The sequence below is a fragment of the Bemisia tabaci genome, chromosome 4 (assembly GCF_918797505.1).
Source record: "Bemisia tabaci chromosome 4, PGI_BMITA_v3".
In the NCBI taxonomy this organism is placed as follows: domain Eukaryota; kingdom Metazoa; phylum Arthropoda; class Insecta; order Hemiptera; family Aleyrodidae; genus Bemisia; species Bemisia tabaci.
Window position 1 is genome coordinate 18817194 of NC_092796.1, and position 18682 is coordinate 18835875.

Below are 18682 nucleotides of genomic sequence, written 5' to 3' on the forward strand. Positions count from 1 at the left end.
GAACAGAAATATTAATATCATTTGTTATGCTGACGATGCTGTGCTCATAGCAGATTCGGAAGATGAACTGCAAAGAATCTTGCATACATTTAATATGACAGCCAAGAAGTACAATATGAAAGTATCCGCCGCTAAGACAAAAAGTATGGTAGTCAGTAGAAACCCTATACGATGCAAGTTGGAAGTAGATGGTAAAATGATCGAACAAGTGATGGAGTTTAAATATCTTGGAGCATTGCTGACAAGTGCAAAGGACTTAGGAACCGAAGTGCTAGACCAGGCACTCAAGGCGGCGAGAGTTGCCGGATGCCTCAACGAGATGGTGTGGCGCAACAAATACATGGCCCGAGAAAGTAAAGTCAGAGTCTATAAAACAATCGTTAGACCAGTGTTAACATTTGCCACAGAGACCAGGGCCGAGACAAAGCGCACCAAACAACAATTCCGCACCGTTGAAATGAAGGTCTTAAGAAAAATAGCGGGCTTTACACTTTGGGATCATCAGACCAACGAGTCCATCAGAGATGCTTGTAATGTGCAAGATGTAGCCAAGTGGACTAGGATGAGGAGAAAGATGTGGTCGGAGCACGTTGACAGAATGGATGAAGAGAGACTGGCAAAAGTTTGTATGACTGGACAACCCATAGGGAAAAGACTGCCTGGACGACCGCCTAAGAGATGGGCACAAAGCTGGCTCTCTTCTCCTGAAGATGATTGAATGTTCCTGTTGCTATTTGTTTTATTGACTTGACGAATCTTTACAGATAATTATTAAATTTTTAATATTTTGTGCTTGGCACTCGAAGGCTTGACAAACAGGGCCATGCCCTAGTCGTTTAGTAGAGAAGAAGAAGAAAACTGTTCGTGTAAAAGACCGAACAGGTTATGCGATATTAATCGTATATTAGTTAGGTTTCCTTGAATCTCTCAGTAGGTAAATCTGATTGCCAGCAACAATAAAATAGTGCCCACGGACGCGCGAATTTTGAAAAAGTGTGATACGTATAGAGCAAACTATCCATTTAGGAGTGAGTGGGTTTAAGACTATTTTAACGTAGTTATCGTAATTTTTTGGCGGGTTTACAATGACAAACTATAATTTCGTTCAACGTTTGTGCAACGTAAGGTGAGGTTGGGTAACTGGGCGGTGGGTAACTGGGCAGTACCCTCTGTATTTCTATCAGATTAGTGCAAAAATTGTTTTCACTGTTGGCATACCTTCATTATGACGTAAACCATCTAGAACATGTAAACATAACTTCAAAAACAATTTTTATGGTGAATGGTGAAGTGCCGAAAATTGGACAGCTTTTTTTTTCAAAACAACGCCGGAGGTGGTCCCGAAAAGAGCCTCATATCTCACTCCCAGCAAGTATTTTATTCAACTTTGACAATTGGACGTATTTCTACCAAACAGACCTATGTGGAGGTGAGAAATATGGGGTGCGCTCGTTAGTTCTCTGGCTGTAAGAGTGAATGAGAATAATAAAGCGCCAGTGACGTCAACGGAGATGGAGGAACCACCGTCCGCCGCCTTCCCGGCTCCGCTTCGTCTTTAACTCATGAGCCCTGTCCACAACGCTCTCGTCCCATCCTCGCGGCTCATGAGTTCCGCATTCAGTTGGCACATAGGTCTGTTTGATAGAATGTAATATCCCGCTTTTCCAATTCTTCAAAAGGAATCACGCCCACTTTTACATTGCTTCTTATGCAGCTTCCACGAGCACACCCCATATTTCTCACCTCCACATAGGTCTGTTTGGTAGAAATACATCCAATTCTTCTTCATGTATGATGTATTTGTGTAATGCGTGAGTAATTACAACGTAATTGGATGAAAATACTGGCTGCAAAGGGTTGATGCCCAGTTACCTTGAAAATTTTCCCTTTGTGGGGTAACTGGGCACCCACCCCAAGGTAACTGGGCAGGTGGCAGTGGTGGCACCTGCCCAGTTACCCATTGCAAGGTTGCTGTGCTTCGGTGTTTGTTTACTTCTGAAAATGTCAAAACTAATTGACTATTGTGGACTTTTAAGTGCCAAAGACCAATAATCAGGGTTCCCAGCACACTAAACTTCTAACTTCAGTCAATTATAGCATAACTTAAGCATTACTTAATTACATTTTTGCCGCAAACTGTTATGACATCACTTTTAACGACTTAAACATGGTTATATAAATTCTAATGATATACTCTGAAAACCCCTCATGAGAAAGGACGTTTCTTTCTCGGCCAAATGAGAATTACAAATAAATGGCCCCCCTTAAAAATTAAGGGAACTTTTTGGGCGCCTGACCTATCCCAGATCAGCAGCCCTGCGGCTTAATTTTTTTTCATTTTTTAAAAATGGTATCATGCTAATATCTCACTAAAAGTGGCCAAATAACAGTGTCCTGGTATACAATACTACTTTATAAGTAGTAAGACAGAAAGTTCTAAGCATTTATCTACAAGGAAACAAATTTTTTTTTTAAATACCGCTAATTCAATTCTCTGATTTTGCGGGTTTTTTTGTCCGCAACTGTTACGGCATCATTCTTAACCACTTAAAACATGTTTATATACATTCAAATGACATTTTCTTAAACCTTCAATGAGCTAGGACATCACTGTTTCCTGGCCATGAGAAAATTAAAAATAATGCCCCCGCTCAAAATTAAGGGGGGGGGGTATCCCAGTTACCCCACGACGTTGGGTAACTGGGTGAAAAAAACGGAAATTTTTGAAAATTTGTGGGGAAATAAATTGAAAATGATGAATTCGACTTTTGTGACTTCTTCCTACATTTAGACAAGGTGTTGTACTTACTAAAAAAAATTTACAAGTAGCCTCCACGGTCAATATAATGATGGAAAAAAATACATGAAGTTGAAATTTTGACATTTTCCTCCGAACCCTCCTGCCCACTTACGCCAACCTCACACACTTACCTATTTTGTCCATCGCCCTTCTATGTAAGTCGGTGAACTCAAATCACTCAGTAAATCATCGGTTACGGAATTTGTAATTCACGAACACATAAAAGCACTTTTTCAGCTACAACTTGGCAACCTGAGAAAAAACCGTCCACCGTCCGTGGGCACTGTTTCTTCATTTTCTTGGGTATCTTTCTGGGTATCTTTCCTCACGTGTATTCGTCAGCACCAAGTGGCGAACTGATATTTTTGCTTCTAGAAAGTGCTGTTTTATTTAAAACAGAACGCTAAACTCCGCGCGACTTTTCGTGGGAGAGAAACTTCAAATGGGCCTTGATCACGGAGGAGATACAAATAATTATGAGTTTTTCCACCCCAGAAAAATGCGCAGAGGAGGTTATGAGGCATTGCGTGCTCACAAAATTGGACCTTTTGTAATGAAACAAGCAGCCTATACAAAAGGCACAGCACTGTAGCAGGAGCGCGCCCAAAAAGTGTCCCTCGAACCCGAGTAGCAAATTTGAAAAAAGCGGGCTTTTGGGAAATCTGTCGATACTATGCCGGGATTATAATGTTTTATTTCTTTGATTTACATGCACTAATTCTGGATATACTACGAACGTATGCTGGCTACTCTTTGTATAGAATCATCTCGGAATTCATATACTTTTCTACCCCAAATACAAGATGATAATTAGCTTACAGGACCTTCAAATGTTCATGATTCTAGACTTAAAAGCTCGTTAAATCCAAGCGAAAGGAAACAAAACAAAACTAAACTATAAAGAAATCTGGCCATTGAGTCCGTTTGATTTCACAAATTTAAAAGATGAGACGAATGAAAGAGTAACATTAATAATTTTGAGTCAAATTGTCTTAAAGCTACAGTTGAACATTATCGTATTTCTCCCAAGTATTCAAGTTTCAAATCCTTTTGCGTCATCAGCTTTTGTGGTATTTTCCGAGTTCAGACAAGATTTTTTTGAAACCACAAAATTTAACGCATTGACTTTTTCATTCATATCACAAATAATTTACCTTAAAAATACTTTCCTATTCCCAAATTAATTTCAATTTCAATTTCTTTTCTTTTTCGCATGCGAACATGGAATTAACACCAATTGGAATAGCCGAGAACGATTCTTATAGGGCGAAACATTCCTTCACTTTGAACGCAGCTTGACGGACCTTAGTTCCGAGTCTGGCCTTCACGAGGCCATTAGTGTTTCAATTTAAACCGAAAATGTACAGTGCGAAATTATTCAGCGCCGACAATCTACGAAGGCTCATTTCAAATTTTCATTCGAAGTGACCTTTCAAAAGCCATGTTTCCGTAGACACTACTCACCTACAAATCGGTTACCTGGATTGTGGTAACCAATCCACATAACGGACGTTGGTAGGTCATAAAGCGCCTGTTTCATGACAAGTGAAGAAATTGAATTTTGTTCCAAGTTGAGATGGAGGCAGTTTCATGTAGGGCTGCAGTGAAGCTGATTATCTCTCATTATTGTTGAGAATAGTAGTACTATCTTGCGGTTTTCGCGTTGCCTTTAATGACATGGTCAGAAAAGGTGTCAGTCGTTCACTGTCTCGCGCAAGGAGTTGAATGCCTCGGGATGGATCAAGACTTTACAGTTTGAAATAAGTCTTGAGGGGAAATGATATTTTCACATTTTCTGAAATAGTTTCCAAAATTTCAATAAATTTTGGGTATGAGCATGCAGAATTAAAATCAGAGAGAAGTGGTTTCCCAAGAGGTATACAAATTAGTCCGTAATCGGTCTTTTAAAGTCACAACATGGCTTCGAAAATTTCATAGGTTACGACTTGGACTATATTTTGCAATTATGAACTGCAATTTATGGCCCACACACAAGAACACCTGTGCATGTGGGATGCAGTGACGCATCAGTCGTTTCTAAACTGAGCCAAAAATTTTAGCTCCTATTAGCAAAATGTGGTCCAATTAGCTATGTTTACGCTAAATTGTTGAAAATGGAAATCCTATTTTTTCTTTGAGATATCGATAAACTTATCAATTAAAGTAAAACTTGGATTTTCTCTGATGTATTTTAAAAACTTCCAGCTTGACTTTCTTGAACAAAAAATTCTGAAATATGGAACAATCAAGCTAACACCTTCACAGAACATTTAAAAAACAGTAAATCTTATTCTGGAACAACTGTATTTGAATTACAGTTCGATTAAATGTTACATTATTTTGGTTACGTTAAAATAATCGAGCTTAAAAATTATAATTAACTCAAACTTCTACCGTATAGGACCCACACGGCTCGTTCGTAGCGTCCACCAGCGGTATAACTCTTTACAAAGTCTCTACATCCGAACCCTTCGACAAGACGTAGCGAATTAACAATGGCTTAATTTTCCCGCCAACAAGGATTTAATCAGATATTGATATTTAAATTGGCTATTTGCTGTTGCAATAAAAATGCACTGGAATACCGGGAAAGATGCCGCTTTTCCTGAGACTGCATTTTAAACATTGTCACCGAATGACATCAATTCCATTGAGCTTCGTCGAAAGTGTCTTCAGCTCGGTTTTAGTCACCGTGAGCATTAGTCTCCAGCCCGGATGCCAAACTGTGCTAAATATTCACCGGAATTCCGAGCGGAATTCGGAAAATTTCCGGCGATTTCCATACAGTTGGGCATCGGCGACTTCGCTCCCCGCGACGGGTATCAGATGCGCTCAACGAAGCATATCATATCGTGACGTATTCCTGTCAGGAGACTGCATCAATCCCCTCTACTTTGCCCCTCTTTATCAGAAATGCTTTCGACCAGGCCCGCCAAATGATGCATAAATCGACGGAATATTTAGCGCAAATTACAAACTATGAAATCAAAGTCTTGAGAAGACTGCGGATGTTGAGCGATTTACCAAATACCTTGTCGGGCGAAACGGTCGGGACACTAGAGGATCCATCTCTGATCGACTCATTCAAGGCTTCAAGGGGCTGTCTAGGACTAAAAAAATTTTGAATGGCTTAATCTGATCGAACTTTTTTTCTATTCGGTCTCCACATCGTGGTTTCTTTTCTAATTTCCTCAACTTGAAACCAATGGACCACTAGACAAGGTTTGACTGTAAACATTTTGAAATATGTTTCTTGGCCAAAAGTTCATGTAGAATACGATTCGTGAAACGAAAATCAATGAAAATAATACCTAACCAAATAAGTGGTGTTCATTGACGCATAAATTCAAACCTCCCGGTCATGAAAACAAAAAGGTCTACGTGAGTCAAATTGCGCAAAAAAGTTATCGTAATAGTCGCTGCGGTATGAACATATGGAAATCTCAATCTCGGTGCTTCGGCTCAGCTGTTGCTAGCACTTAACACTTTAACCGACACAGGGCGGGAAAGGAGCGTTTTAAAACTTGTGAAAAATTTAAAAAACTCACGCTTTCACTTTCTAAACATTTATCGGGCGCGTTTCGGTGGCTACCCAGGCCACCATTATCAGCTGACAAAAAGGACCTATTCCTCATTAAAGGCCTAGATACACACGGCGATTAATCGCCGCGATTGGGTTGGTTCGGGTCGCATCGCTCAACGCAATACAATCAACAGAGGCCATCAGTGCGATCACGTATACACCTAGCGATTAATCGCCGCGATCAGAGCTAATTGTTAATGTTATTATAACCTTAAAATGATCAGTATCTTATCTAGTTGATCATGTTGATAACAGGATAGTCGTAAGTACTGTGCCCAAAAGACTAGTGCCTTTTTTTAATTGAATGAGGATGAAGATTTTCAACTGAATAATGTTTCCTATTTCTGAAGTTCTGGTGCCTTTCTTGAATAATGAGTGGCTAATGAACGGACACACTTCTGCTGCAATTATAACAATTTTCGCATCAAATGTAAAAATAAACATACTATAAAACTTATTGACGAGCACCGCGAAGACAGAAGAACGTAAACAAAAACACATGTAGACCACATGTACTGGTGGATTTCGCATCCATCAAGAATAAACAGGACACAACAAATGCATCTACTCGCCCAAAAAGTAGGATTGAATCCTACTTTGGATTCAATCGCGGCGATTGGAGAAATTCCGAGAATTTCACTCGCCCGTCGCGGCGATTGACCGAATACACCTGCGTTTAAACGCCGCGATTGCAATCGCGCCGTTTATCGCCGTGTGTATCTAGGCCTTTAGAAACCTACCAAGGCCGTTTCGTCGACTCTTGTTCTTCTTGAGAGCGGGGAATTCAAATCTCCCGTATGTAAAATAAAAAAAAGTTAAAATTATAGTTTAAAGTTGATTTTAATACTTTGGGTTGTACCAACCGCTCTCAACGTGAATCAGAATACTTAGATTCGTAGCTTGTGTACCGTTCCATTAGCACAAGAAAATGAGAGTTTGAAAGTGAACTCTATGTTTCTAGACGTGCTTTAAAGTCTCCTCTGAATTCCCGCGCTTACTGCCTATATCCATACGCATGCTGACTGCTAGGTACTGTTGATCGATAACGGACCAATACATAAGATGCGAATTTAAGCGTTCTGATACATGTTTCCTCGACAAAATTCTAAATAGAACATTATGAAAATTACTGAAACTTACTCTTAAGGAAGCTATTTAACGTTTTTTAAACCCTCTTGTTCATGAAACAACAAAAGTGTAAGTAAGTCAAATCGCGCAATAAACGTTACCTTGGCAGTCTCTGCGATATAAAAATATGGCAACCTCACTTTCGGTGCTTCGACTCAGTTGCTGAACGTTGGAATACTTCTCAATGAGGAAGCTTACCAAGACTGTTCAGTGCGTGGTTTGATTCAAGTAAAATATTGTTTACTTTAGGAGTGAGGAATTCCCGAAAAAGTAAGGATTATTTGGAGATTTTGAGACGTTGCAATTCAATCACCATAAGCGAAACTAAATAATTGCAAAGTATACAAACAATGGCTTGCGAGTAGACTATATTTCCCTCGGTAATCTCTTGATCGTATCAAAGCAAATGCCACGTTTCTTCTGCATCTGTTCAAGATAATCAATCGCATTGAGGGTGTCTCAATGAAACTCCGTCATCAAAAATTCCAACGCCAAGATCAGTCTTCGACTGCAACGGAGTTCTCATGTTTTTCCTCATTCCCAAACACAATTGTTGCAACGGAAAGATCGCAACTTGCACCGGATAGTTCAATGCAAATATGAGAATTCATATTGTATTTCGAATAATTAGTCGCTATTCTCTTATCTTCACCATATTTTCACGTAAACTGTAGTTTTATGAATCCATTTCAATTTTAGAGTAGAACTACGCATCATGTGTAAGTATACATACTGAAGGATTTTTTTTTATTTTTATTTTTTTTTTTATTTTATTTTACTTGCAACTACATAGATTGTGCGTTCAGCCTAAAAAAATTATGTACTCTTTGTGGATTTTAGCCTCTTTTAGGATATTTATACCTTGTTTACCTAAATGCAAAGTAACTGCAATTTGGTGTATCATAAAACATGTTTTTCTAGTTATGTAAAATTTAGAAATATCTAAATTTAATTTCGTCCATACATTTAATGGATCCTTATTGCTAATTTCATTAAGTGTAACATTGAGGCTACACTGGAAAAAAAACACATTGGGTCTAGAGTCCAGACTCTTAAAACATCGACAAAAAAGTACTCTTGATTCAATCATAATCTAGCTTAATCAGACCAAGCCTCTTAATTTAGCGATTCCTTTTGATCAAGCAAAATCCGATTGAATCAAGAGTTTTTTTTCTGTCAATGTTTTCAAGAGTCTAACTCTGATCAATTGTTTTTTTCCCAGTGTAATGTATAAGGCACACTTTGATCTATGACTCACATTACCCATAAAACCTCGTCACATCCTTCTGGCTTTAGAGCATATCGTGGGAAACATGCGATGAACTAAACTGACCACCGTCAGTAAATCGAATTTTCAACCATCAGTTTCTCCAGCCGATATCCTAATCTGGAATAAACGAGAATGGAGAGTGATGATCCGAATTTCCATTGGGCATAAAGCAATTCTATGGGTCCGAAGAGAGGGGAAAGCCTATTCACAAAATCTGAATGGATGTGTATCACGAATTCTTGCGAGCACGGTGCGAAAAGATTCGCAATTTCACCTCGTCTTTGTTCACGATCAGGTGATCTGAGTGAAACCAAAATTTCGAAGGTTGAGCCATCTACCACCACCATAGCGCCCGAATTATGAACAGGGATAGTTCCATCTAGTTCAATTAAATGAACAACGATGTAATACATTTACGAAAATTCAAACAAAGAGACAACACTGTCCATACGGGGAATGTGCGTTTCGTTTTTATCAAAAGTTTCAGAATCGTACATAGACGATCCCCGCTAAAAACGAGCATGAAGCCATCGTGTTTAGATCATGTTGTTACAACCATGTCGGTAATGATGCGTGGTCGCATGTTAGCGTCAACGGAGTTCATGCATCACTGGTGCCTCAACATTGGTCTCAACATTGTTCCATGTTGTTACCATGTTGGTCACTATCGGGCAATTTGACCAATTTGGTACCATGTTGATACCTTCTTGTTACTCACCAACGTGATCGTTCTGAGAAGGTATCTAGGTTTCTGGTGGTACAAAGAAAAATTTCCGTCGGTCTCCCTCGCAAAATTTAAACAAAATTGACCGCTCTTGGGTGTATATTCGAGGGCTAGTCAAAGGAAAATTTGGCCGTAAGTGAACTTACTCTACTTTGATATACTTTTGGTTGTGAAAGTGTGCCATATTTCATGGAAACTTTTTACCTTTTCTTACTATATAGTGCAATGAAGTGAGGAATTGCACTGATGCTATTTTATATTCTGAAATTTTTGGAGGTAGATGGCTGATGATATTATTTTAAATCCCAGAATAGCAGGCCTACTTAAACTTACTGAAAGCTTCGCTTATTATCGAAGCGATTGGTCAGTTAGTGCCCATGACATGTTCCCATATCTAAACATAGTAGCGGCATGTTGTGATTTGGTACAAAACTAATGAAATCTATCTAAGTTTCAAGTTTTGACGTCAAACATCAACAGTGCCTTCTTATGAGATGACGTCATCCACTATACTGCATTAGTGTGGGTGTATTTGCACTTAATGAGTGACATCGCCAACACCTTGCAGGAACACAACCATACCGCATAATGCTTCGGATTATATTATCTTACAACTATATTTCCGTTTCATTTTCGTAACTAATGCACCCCGGGCCTGTCTCTCACACACAAGCTGTGTGTGACACACAAGTCATACCGATGTGAATGGCAGTGTTCTTGACGAAGAGCACAGGTATAGCTGGACAAGTGACGTAGATATATCAGACCTTTAAGATTGAACACACGTTGACGTGTTAAAAGACCGGCTCATTTGAACCTAATTTTGCAATATATTTGCATCCTACCACTACTAACATTTCTGCTACTATATCAAGCTCATCCATCAAAGTACCTATTTGTATACGGAAACTAGTGGCATTTACGTTGTGTCTAAAATTTATCTGAAACAGCGAGGAGTTCGTTTTTGTAATATGCGATTCACTTATTTTCCATAAAGTTGTCGTAGAAACTTCGAATTTGAAGACAGCTCATTACATTTCCCCACACGTCTTTCCCAGATAGGAAGAACCCTAAGAATTTTGAATAATATGGGCTATCTGGCGGGTTTGGGATGCTTTGACGACCCTCGACACTTTTCACCTGGTCTATGCCGCGAGCGTCGCCCAAAGGGCTACAGGCTGGCTCGCGGCTAACGCGGCGCATGCTCCCGGTGCATGGTTCAATCCAATCGTACATCCGTGAATATTTACGATGAATACGAAGCACAAATGCGCAATTTCGTACGCTTATCTCAAATAAAATGGTCGATCCCATGATCTAGCACTCGTGAATATCTTTGGGGTTTACTTCCTCAAATGATCAGAGGCGGATCCAGCACTTTGGCAACATCGGATTGCCTACATTTAAACCTATGTTAAATAATCGATTCTTGTCGGAGCACCTATCCACACCAAGAATCGATACATTTCCATAGGTTTAAATGGAGGAAAGACAATTTTGCCGATTTGCTGGATCCGCCAATGCAAATGATAAGCCAAAAAGTGTTCATACGAGCTATAGAAGCTGTTCTCGCGGCTTCAAGGGGGTGGTTTTCCACGAGGTGCGATCTTGGCCAGAAGCGGATGGTGGATCTTTATACTGTCGTGCTAAGTAAAAACGCCGTATGAGCATCCGGAAGTTGCCAATTTTTTTCATAGAAAAGATTGAATTTTGAAAAAAAGTTATGAATGTTTTTTCTTGAAATTTTTAGACGTTTTAGATCTAATTACGAACAAAATCCTCTGAAAAATTGAAGGAGCAATATTCAAGACTTTTTCTGAAAATTCATGATTTATCAAGGAAATTTGGTGACGCCTGATGGCTTGCACGGCGTTCTTGCATGCCTAGCACGGCAGTATAGTCTTCAGCGCAGCCACATCGCGTGCTGGGCGGTTCATTATCACCCCTATGTACGGTGCAGGGTGGGAGCGGTGATGTGATGAGTAATAATATTCTGAACGCTACCTTCCCTCTACTTATAATAGTGCAAATTATTCCAATTTCCGAGGGATCTGCCTATCTGGGACAGACTATAACTCATTAAATTTGACCATCAAAACATAATTCTGAGACATAAAAATCCCTAATTTTGGGAAAACTGAATATTCCTTCTCTCCATTTGTGATGGAGTCTTGCGAAATGGATTTTCGGGGGTTACAAACAGATAGCTCAACTTTCATGGCAATTTGTCTACATCTCTGTCGTAGGGCGATGACTGGGCACAGGTAAAATCAAAATAAAGGAGCTATACCGTTGTGAAGTTACTTTAAAATGCCACATTTTCTTGATCAAGTATGTAACCTACGTTTCTTGTCATTCCCCCCAAAGTAGATTTCTCAATGCAGAGTCAACAAATGTGAGAAAACATTGCACTTAAACCTCTGGAAAATATGGACGAAATGTTGGAAAAGTGGCATCATCGGTGGTTGAAAAGGGGGTTAGAGCTTAAACAAACGCCATTGGCAGACGCGTATCGTGGAGCGGTTTCACTGACATTTTGCACGGATGAATGGATTACGCATGGATCGAACGGATTAAATAAGAACTAAGAGTCCGTGAAAGAAAAAAAAAAATAGTGAAACTCCTCCGATCGCGGTGCGCCGACCAAAAAAAAAGAAGACTAGTTTACACGATGCCGGCCGTGGTATAGCCAGTCAAATTACAACGGGTTTGCAAAACGTATCGTCAGTTGCAGCGTTTTGCATTCGACATACTGTTGCCAGACTGTACTGCAGCTAGAAATAAACTACTTTTTGCGATGCGGAACAACCAGTTCCGAAACATTTTTGAAGCAACGTAAAGGCCATTAGTTTCCCCATGTAGATCGGTGATATTCAGAATGAGCCAGAATCAGTGGATCCTTAATCGCAAAATAAAGTCCATTGAGTTTCGAGTACTTCGAGGACTACAAAATTTGTTTATTGGGGATAGCGATGAAAATTTTGCTAACAAGACAATGTTAATTCCCATCAATCACAGAAAAAAAGGTAGGGGTTAAGACTCCGATATTGGTTGTGCTAGTACCCTAATAAATTAGGTCACTATCCCAAATTTTGCGGTACTACCCCAATTTGAGTCAGGGTGCTACCAAAATGAATTGAAAATGATCGTATCATCCAATACATTAGGGTAGTACCACAATTTTAAGGGATAACCTAATACTTTTTCCGATGATGTTCCATTAAAAACAATGACCCATTGTTAATTCAAAGTCTGTAACTCTTCAAATTTTCATTTCTTTGTGGCTAAAACAAGAGATTCCTGTTTTACTCCTATGATCGGTTTCCCACGACGAGTTGATTTCCATGAGTTGCGGGCTAGTGCCATCCAATACAAGCTCTAGATAATCACGTTTCCTTAACCTTTTTTAGTGACCGTCACTCTTTTATCGTAATGACGTATATTCATTTTCAAGTGAGCTCAGAAAATCATAAAATCGCATCGATGATTTCCGTTTTGAGTAAAGTTTACCCCTTCCCCTCCCCTCATTTCCGCCGCGCAAAGACACCCCCCCCCCCCCCTCAAAAAAAATCCTCAAAAATGGCGTTTCTGGAATTTGTTGAATATAATAAATCTCAAATGAAATGATGTTGATTTTATGAATTTAATTTTGACTTCGATTGAATGTAAACAACCTAACTACCAATGGAACACGAGACGTTGTTCAATTGGTATTTCCTACCTACGGATCACTTTCCATTTTCGACAACGTCATATCTAATTCTGAAATTTTCCATGCACGGACGTTGTTCGTAAGTAAACAAGAATAACTACTACAATACATTACTTGCAGAGGGATGAGAGTCGCTTGTTTCGTTTCTAAACAGCTTGCAGTTTCTCAGTTCTTTTTGAACCGGAGGACAAGATATCCCAGGGATGTCTGTAATGTGCCTTTCTTAAAGGTATGAAGGCGGAAATATATGAGCTGGAGAACCAATATATTCATCGGACGTCTTGCACGAATCAAAGAGCCTGGTAGCAGCTAATAAACAGTCTATGATACACTCCCCAGTAAATCTAGTAGCTAGCACTAGTCTTTTGGCATTGTGAGCCAAACGTCTAGAAAATATCCTGAAAATTTACGTAGTAACTGGTGCCAGGCGGGCCAGGCCTTCAGTATTGTGAACCAGACGTCTGGTAAATATTCAAGAGATGTAGTGACTAGTACTTGACTTCCGGTATGGTGGACCATACGCCTGGTAAATCTTCAGGAAATATAGACCTAAATGTTTATTACAACCTACTTTCTTTCCTGAACCACCGTATTAGTAGCCAGACGGCCTGGCAGCTCTTTAAGCAGGTTTATTTTATCGTTGGCAAGAACCGAATCCCAAAACTTGAAACACACTTCGCTCTTGGCTATCTAATAACTAATTAATAATGTGAGAGAATAATAATATTGATAGCTAAAGTGCGAGACCACGTATCTCCGTGTGCGACGTTGTAAACTTCCAGTCATAATTTATTTTTTCCTTGGAAAACTACCTCACGTGATTTCTTAAAAACTTCCTTTTTTTTCTCTCTATTAGTAGAATGTTCTGTATTCATCTCAAGCCGTAAAGTTGACTTGGGGTGGAAATTTGAAATACAGCAATAGAAATACGTGGTGTCGCACTTTAATAATCGATTACCCGTCAAATTTCAAACGGAGAAAAAACCTTCGTGCTTGGGACCCGAAGTTGAGGTCATATGGATCTCTGAAGTTTTCGGATCACGTATCTAAAATTTGAGGTCTAGCTGTCGAAGTTCATGTCAGATATCTGAAGTACTTCGATATATACCGAGGGTTCGGGTCACACATCTGAAGTTTTCCGATACATACCAAAGTGCCTCGATGTCTGACCCGAACTTCGGCAGCTCGACCTCAAGTTTTCGGATGCGTGATCAGAAAACTTCAGAGATCCACAATACCTCAACTTCGGGTCTCATGCACGAAGTTTTTTTCTCCGTGCAGTAGCAAGGCTAGAAGTAAATAATTGTAAAATGTACATATTTTCCCTAGGCTTCAAAGGTGAGCGAAGAAAATATCTCATGCAATTTGAATCAGATCGATTACATGCATACGAGTCTCTGCCACAGCGCTCTCTGGCGCTCTGCGACACCTAATCGCCACAACACTCGGTCCTCCCACGATCCCACGATATTGATCCTCAGATCGATTCACTTCTCTTCTATTGAGGGTCTATCGGTTCAGCAGATTGTAATATCTTTTCCACAGCTATTTGAAAGTCAACCAGTACCAATAAGTGGGTAAATAAGTAGAACTTACTTTCATAGTCGACTTTTTCGACTTCTACGAACTCGGCTTCCTCGAGTTCCTCCTCTTCCTCGTCCTCCTCCTCCTCATCTTCATCCTCGTACTCGTCCTCATCCTCATCGTCGTAAAAAATGTCGTCCTGCCGGTCCTTTTTCTCCGGCTTCCGCCGCGTTTCCGGCAACAACACCGACCGATTCGTCACCGAGGCCGCCAACGTCGAGAGGGTCGTCGCCGGCTTTTGCGTCGCGAACGTCATCATCGTCGTCGTCGTCGTGGGCCTCGTCGTCCACGTCATGGACGTCACGGTCGTCGCGAGCGAGGGCGGCGTGGACTTGCGCGGGGGCAGCGTCACGTGGACCTTGGTCCATTTACTGGCCAAAGGGGTGGGCGTCGGGACCCCCAGGGACCGGTTCGTCGTGTAGATCAACCCGTTTTTCTCCGTCGTCAACGACGCCCCCGGACTCTGGTCCGGGCGCACGACCAAACTGAACTTGGTCCAGAGTTCCGTGTCGTTGAACATGAACTTGCGCCCTCTGTCGGGGAAGTTCCCACCCTGATCTGAGTCATTGCTCCCTCTGATTTCCCCGGGCCCGAGGGCGGGATCCGAAGCATCGAGCACATGCGAGAGATCCGTGCCGCCTGCGAAAACCTGTATGAGGAAAACTAGGAGCGCGATTCTGTGAGACATCTTCATCCGAGAGCACTGTACATTTTTCCTAGGCTTCGCCTAGCCCGTGGCACTCACACACTGGTCACGCACTAACACTGGCCGGCGGCATTGTCACTTGGGAACTTTGGAAGTTGATAAGGCACTGGGACACGGGGCCGTCATCGGCGGAGTACTGGAGCGGGCCGCATGGCGCGGAACTAGGATCGCGGCGCACGAAAATAAAAATTCGAGCTCCGCGCGGAGCCGCTGAACCACAACTGGTAATTGAGCCCTAAGACGACGCGGCCGGGAGTAACGCCATCAGTCTATTTGCGCTCGGAATAGTTGGACACATCCATTATCTGCAAGAAGAGGTTCTTCGGGAGCGCTTCCCAACCACTGTCTTCGGTCGCGGCCGCGGCACGGCTCCGTCGACGGTGAAAAGTCTCCCGCTTCCGGTGGTGCCATCTCGGAAAAATTATTGGCATTTCCGCAATGGGGTCGTGGAGCAGTCTCGTCGAGTCCACGCTCACATTCCCGAACCACGCATCATGGTTTTCGCCGTTTCAGACTTCCTGCCATAGTTTTACGGGAAAAGGTGGGGGCGTTGGAAGATATGGGCATTTCCGATTAATTGTGGTAGTACCCCAATAAAATTAGGTCACTAACCCAAATGTTGCGGTGCTACCACCAAAATTAATTATAAATGCCCATACTTTCCGAAAAATTGGGGTAGTACCACAATTTTAGCGGACAACCCCCAACACTTTTTTCCTGTGTTGTTTCTTCAGTGAAAAACTCTCTAACGCCGTTCTTAGAAAACTTATTTGATTTTTCTCTCCTGCTTGAAGAATATTCTGTTAAGAGTTTAAAGAAGCTTTTTGATTAATTCTCCACGAACAATATCGAATATTAGAGGAGATTTTAGAGCATCACAATCTAGATAAAGGTTTGGAAATCTTGTCGTTGGTGCATACCTCTCATGCAAATTGTTAAATCAGGCATTTTATCGCCCCTCCGGCGTTAGGGCGTATTTAAATATTCGCATGAGCCCTACTTTACATATATGTCCATGCTTTCTAGGGATCATGTGGAAGCTGGGATACGTTTTTATGTCTTTCGTTGGAGGAGCGACGAAAAGACTTAACGACTTGAGTTACAGTATCTCCATACGAGTAGTATTACTGTGTCTGTGCCACTCTTATACTTGAAGACGCATTTGCGGCACGCTTATTGAGAAAAATTTGAAAAATCCTAAAATACAGAAATTGCCATTAAATCAATCAGCTATTGCATCGTTCTCAAAAGTGCTAAAAGACCCCATTAAATTGCCTCTACACGTATACTCTGAATGTGCATTCTGATTGAGTCGGTGGCTCTTACTAACTTTCTAAACTAAACTTATTATTTTGAGTTTTATCGTATTTGTAGGAAGCAAAAATTCAGAAAACCCCCAACCTAGTTCACAAATTCTTCTCTGTTCTGCCTCAAACACTTGGTATATTACACATTAAATAAGTTAATGCTTCGATAGTTTATGTAGATGACTTAAGTAACTGTTAGGATAATGGTATTTTTTTCCAAAACCGTCAACAATGGACGGGGGGTTTTCCTATCTTTCTCTTTCTGATCATCCTCCTTGCCGGGTCTCTCTGGCACCGCTGCGCTCTTCCATCTCTTTTCCTTTCTCCCCTTTCCCTCCATCCGTCACATGTAACGCCCTGCTATTTCATCTCATTTTGCTCGTGAGTATCTTACTTTTTCTAATTTTCCATCTTTCGTCCTTGAGTATTTGGTTTCCTTTTCAATTCAGAAAACCACCGTGAATGAATAACCAAGCATGATTACAGTTGCCAGCACAGAGAGTATAATCTGAGATTACATCTAATTTTCCCGAGGGAAGCTTGTTTTTCTCAAATTTTAGGCATGAAGAATCAGGGATTAACATGACAAGTGCATTCAATAACTCAAGTCTTAAAAAAACCAAAAGAAATAAGAACCACCTTAAAAATTTACGATGTATTGTACAGTACTGACGTGCCAGAGAAAGGAAAAACGCCGTATGAACCTTCAAGCGTTGCTAAATTTCCTTTGAAAGATCAATAATTGTCAAGAATTTTGTGAAAATTGTTCTTCCCATTTCTCAGGTAATTTTCCTTATAATTCGATCTAAAAAGTCTGAAAATTTCAAGGCAAAATATCCACAATATCGAGGTACGCGCCCTTACGTCAGAGGGACGACAAATTGACTTCTTGACAAAGAATTGAAAGCGCTCTGTCATTTTGGAGGTGAGTGCCTGGACAATCAAAACGCCTTCACTCCCGTGCGTATACAACACGGCCATTCACGGAGCTCGAATAGTTGCATTCAGGAGTTAAAATGAAAATAGAGTGTTCGCTGCATTAAACTTTAACTAAGGGCGCGTTGCTTGATTCTTCTGTCCAACGTTCAATTTTGTGTCGATGAAGTAAACCAATACTGAATTTTATCGCGACATTGTCGATGTAATGTGCGAATAATGATTTGATTGTTTAAATACATAGCAATGTTACCGTTCTAAAATGTGGGCATCGTTCCCTACCATTCTCTGATTTAGGAACGAGGAAGAAGGCAAAGCTGTTTTATGCACGGAGAAAAAATAAACCTCGTGCTTGGGACCCGAAGTTTAGGTAATATGGCTCTCTGAAGTTTTCGGATTGAGCATCTGAACACTTTAGGTCTAGCTGCCGAGGTTCGGATCACACATCTGAAAATTCAGTTCTTACATCTGAAGTACTTCAATTGTGAGAACCGAAGTTTTTCGGATGTGAGAACCGAAGTCATACGGATGTGAAAACCGAAGTACTTCAGATGTAAGAACTGAAGTTTCAGATGTGAGATTCAAACCTCAGCAGCTGGACCTAAAGTGTTCAGATGCTCAATCCGAAAACTTCAGAGATCCATATGACCTAAACTTCGGGTCCCACGCACAAAGTTTTTTTCTCCGTGTGGTCATATCAAGAACAATTAGAGCGAAAATATCAACATAGTAGTATTTTTTTCACTTACAGAGAGTTAGAAAAAAATCCAGTCAAAATTGTTAAAACTGTACAAAAATAGTGGGAGACAGGGTCACCCAAGAGTCAGCTGAAGGCTTGGATTATCTATCTTGTGTTTCACTTCCCATATAAACAAAAAAAATGTACTTATTATTTTTACTGTGTACTAAAGGAGCCCAAGCCTCTGGAAGTC

At 40.7% G+C, this 18682-nt stretch overlaps 1 protein-coding gene across 1 annotated transcript in view; it reads right to left on the minus strand.

The window, feature by feature from the left end:
• The window catches only part of LOC109030009 (uncharacterized), a 43003-nt gene extending 27175 nt beyond the window's left edge, over nt 1-15828 (minus strand). The window contains exon 1 of the mRNA XM_019040750.2: nt 14814-15828. Within this exon, the coding sequence (XP_018896295.2) occupies nt 14814-15495 (682 nt within the window). The 5' untranslated portion in view covers nt 15496-15828. The remainder of the gene's footprint in view (nt 1-14813) is intronic.
• Between the last annotated feature and the right edge of the window lie 2854 nt (nt 15829-18682).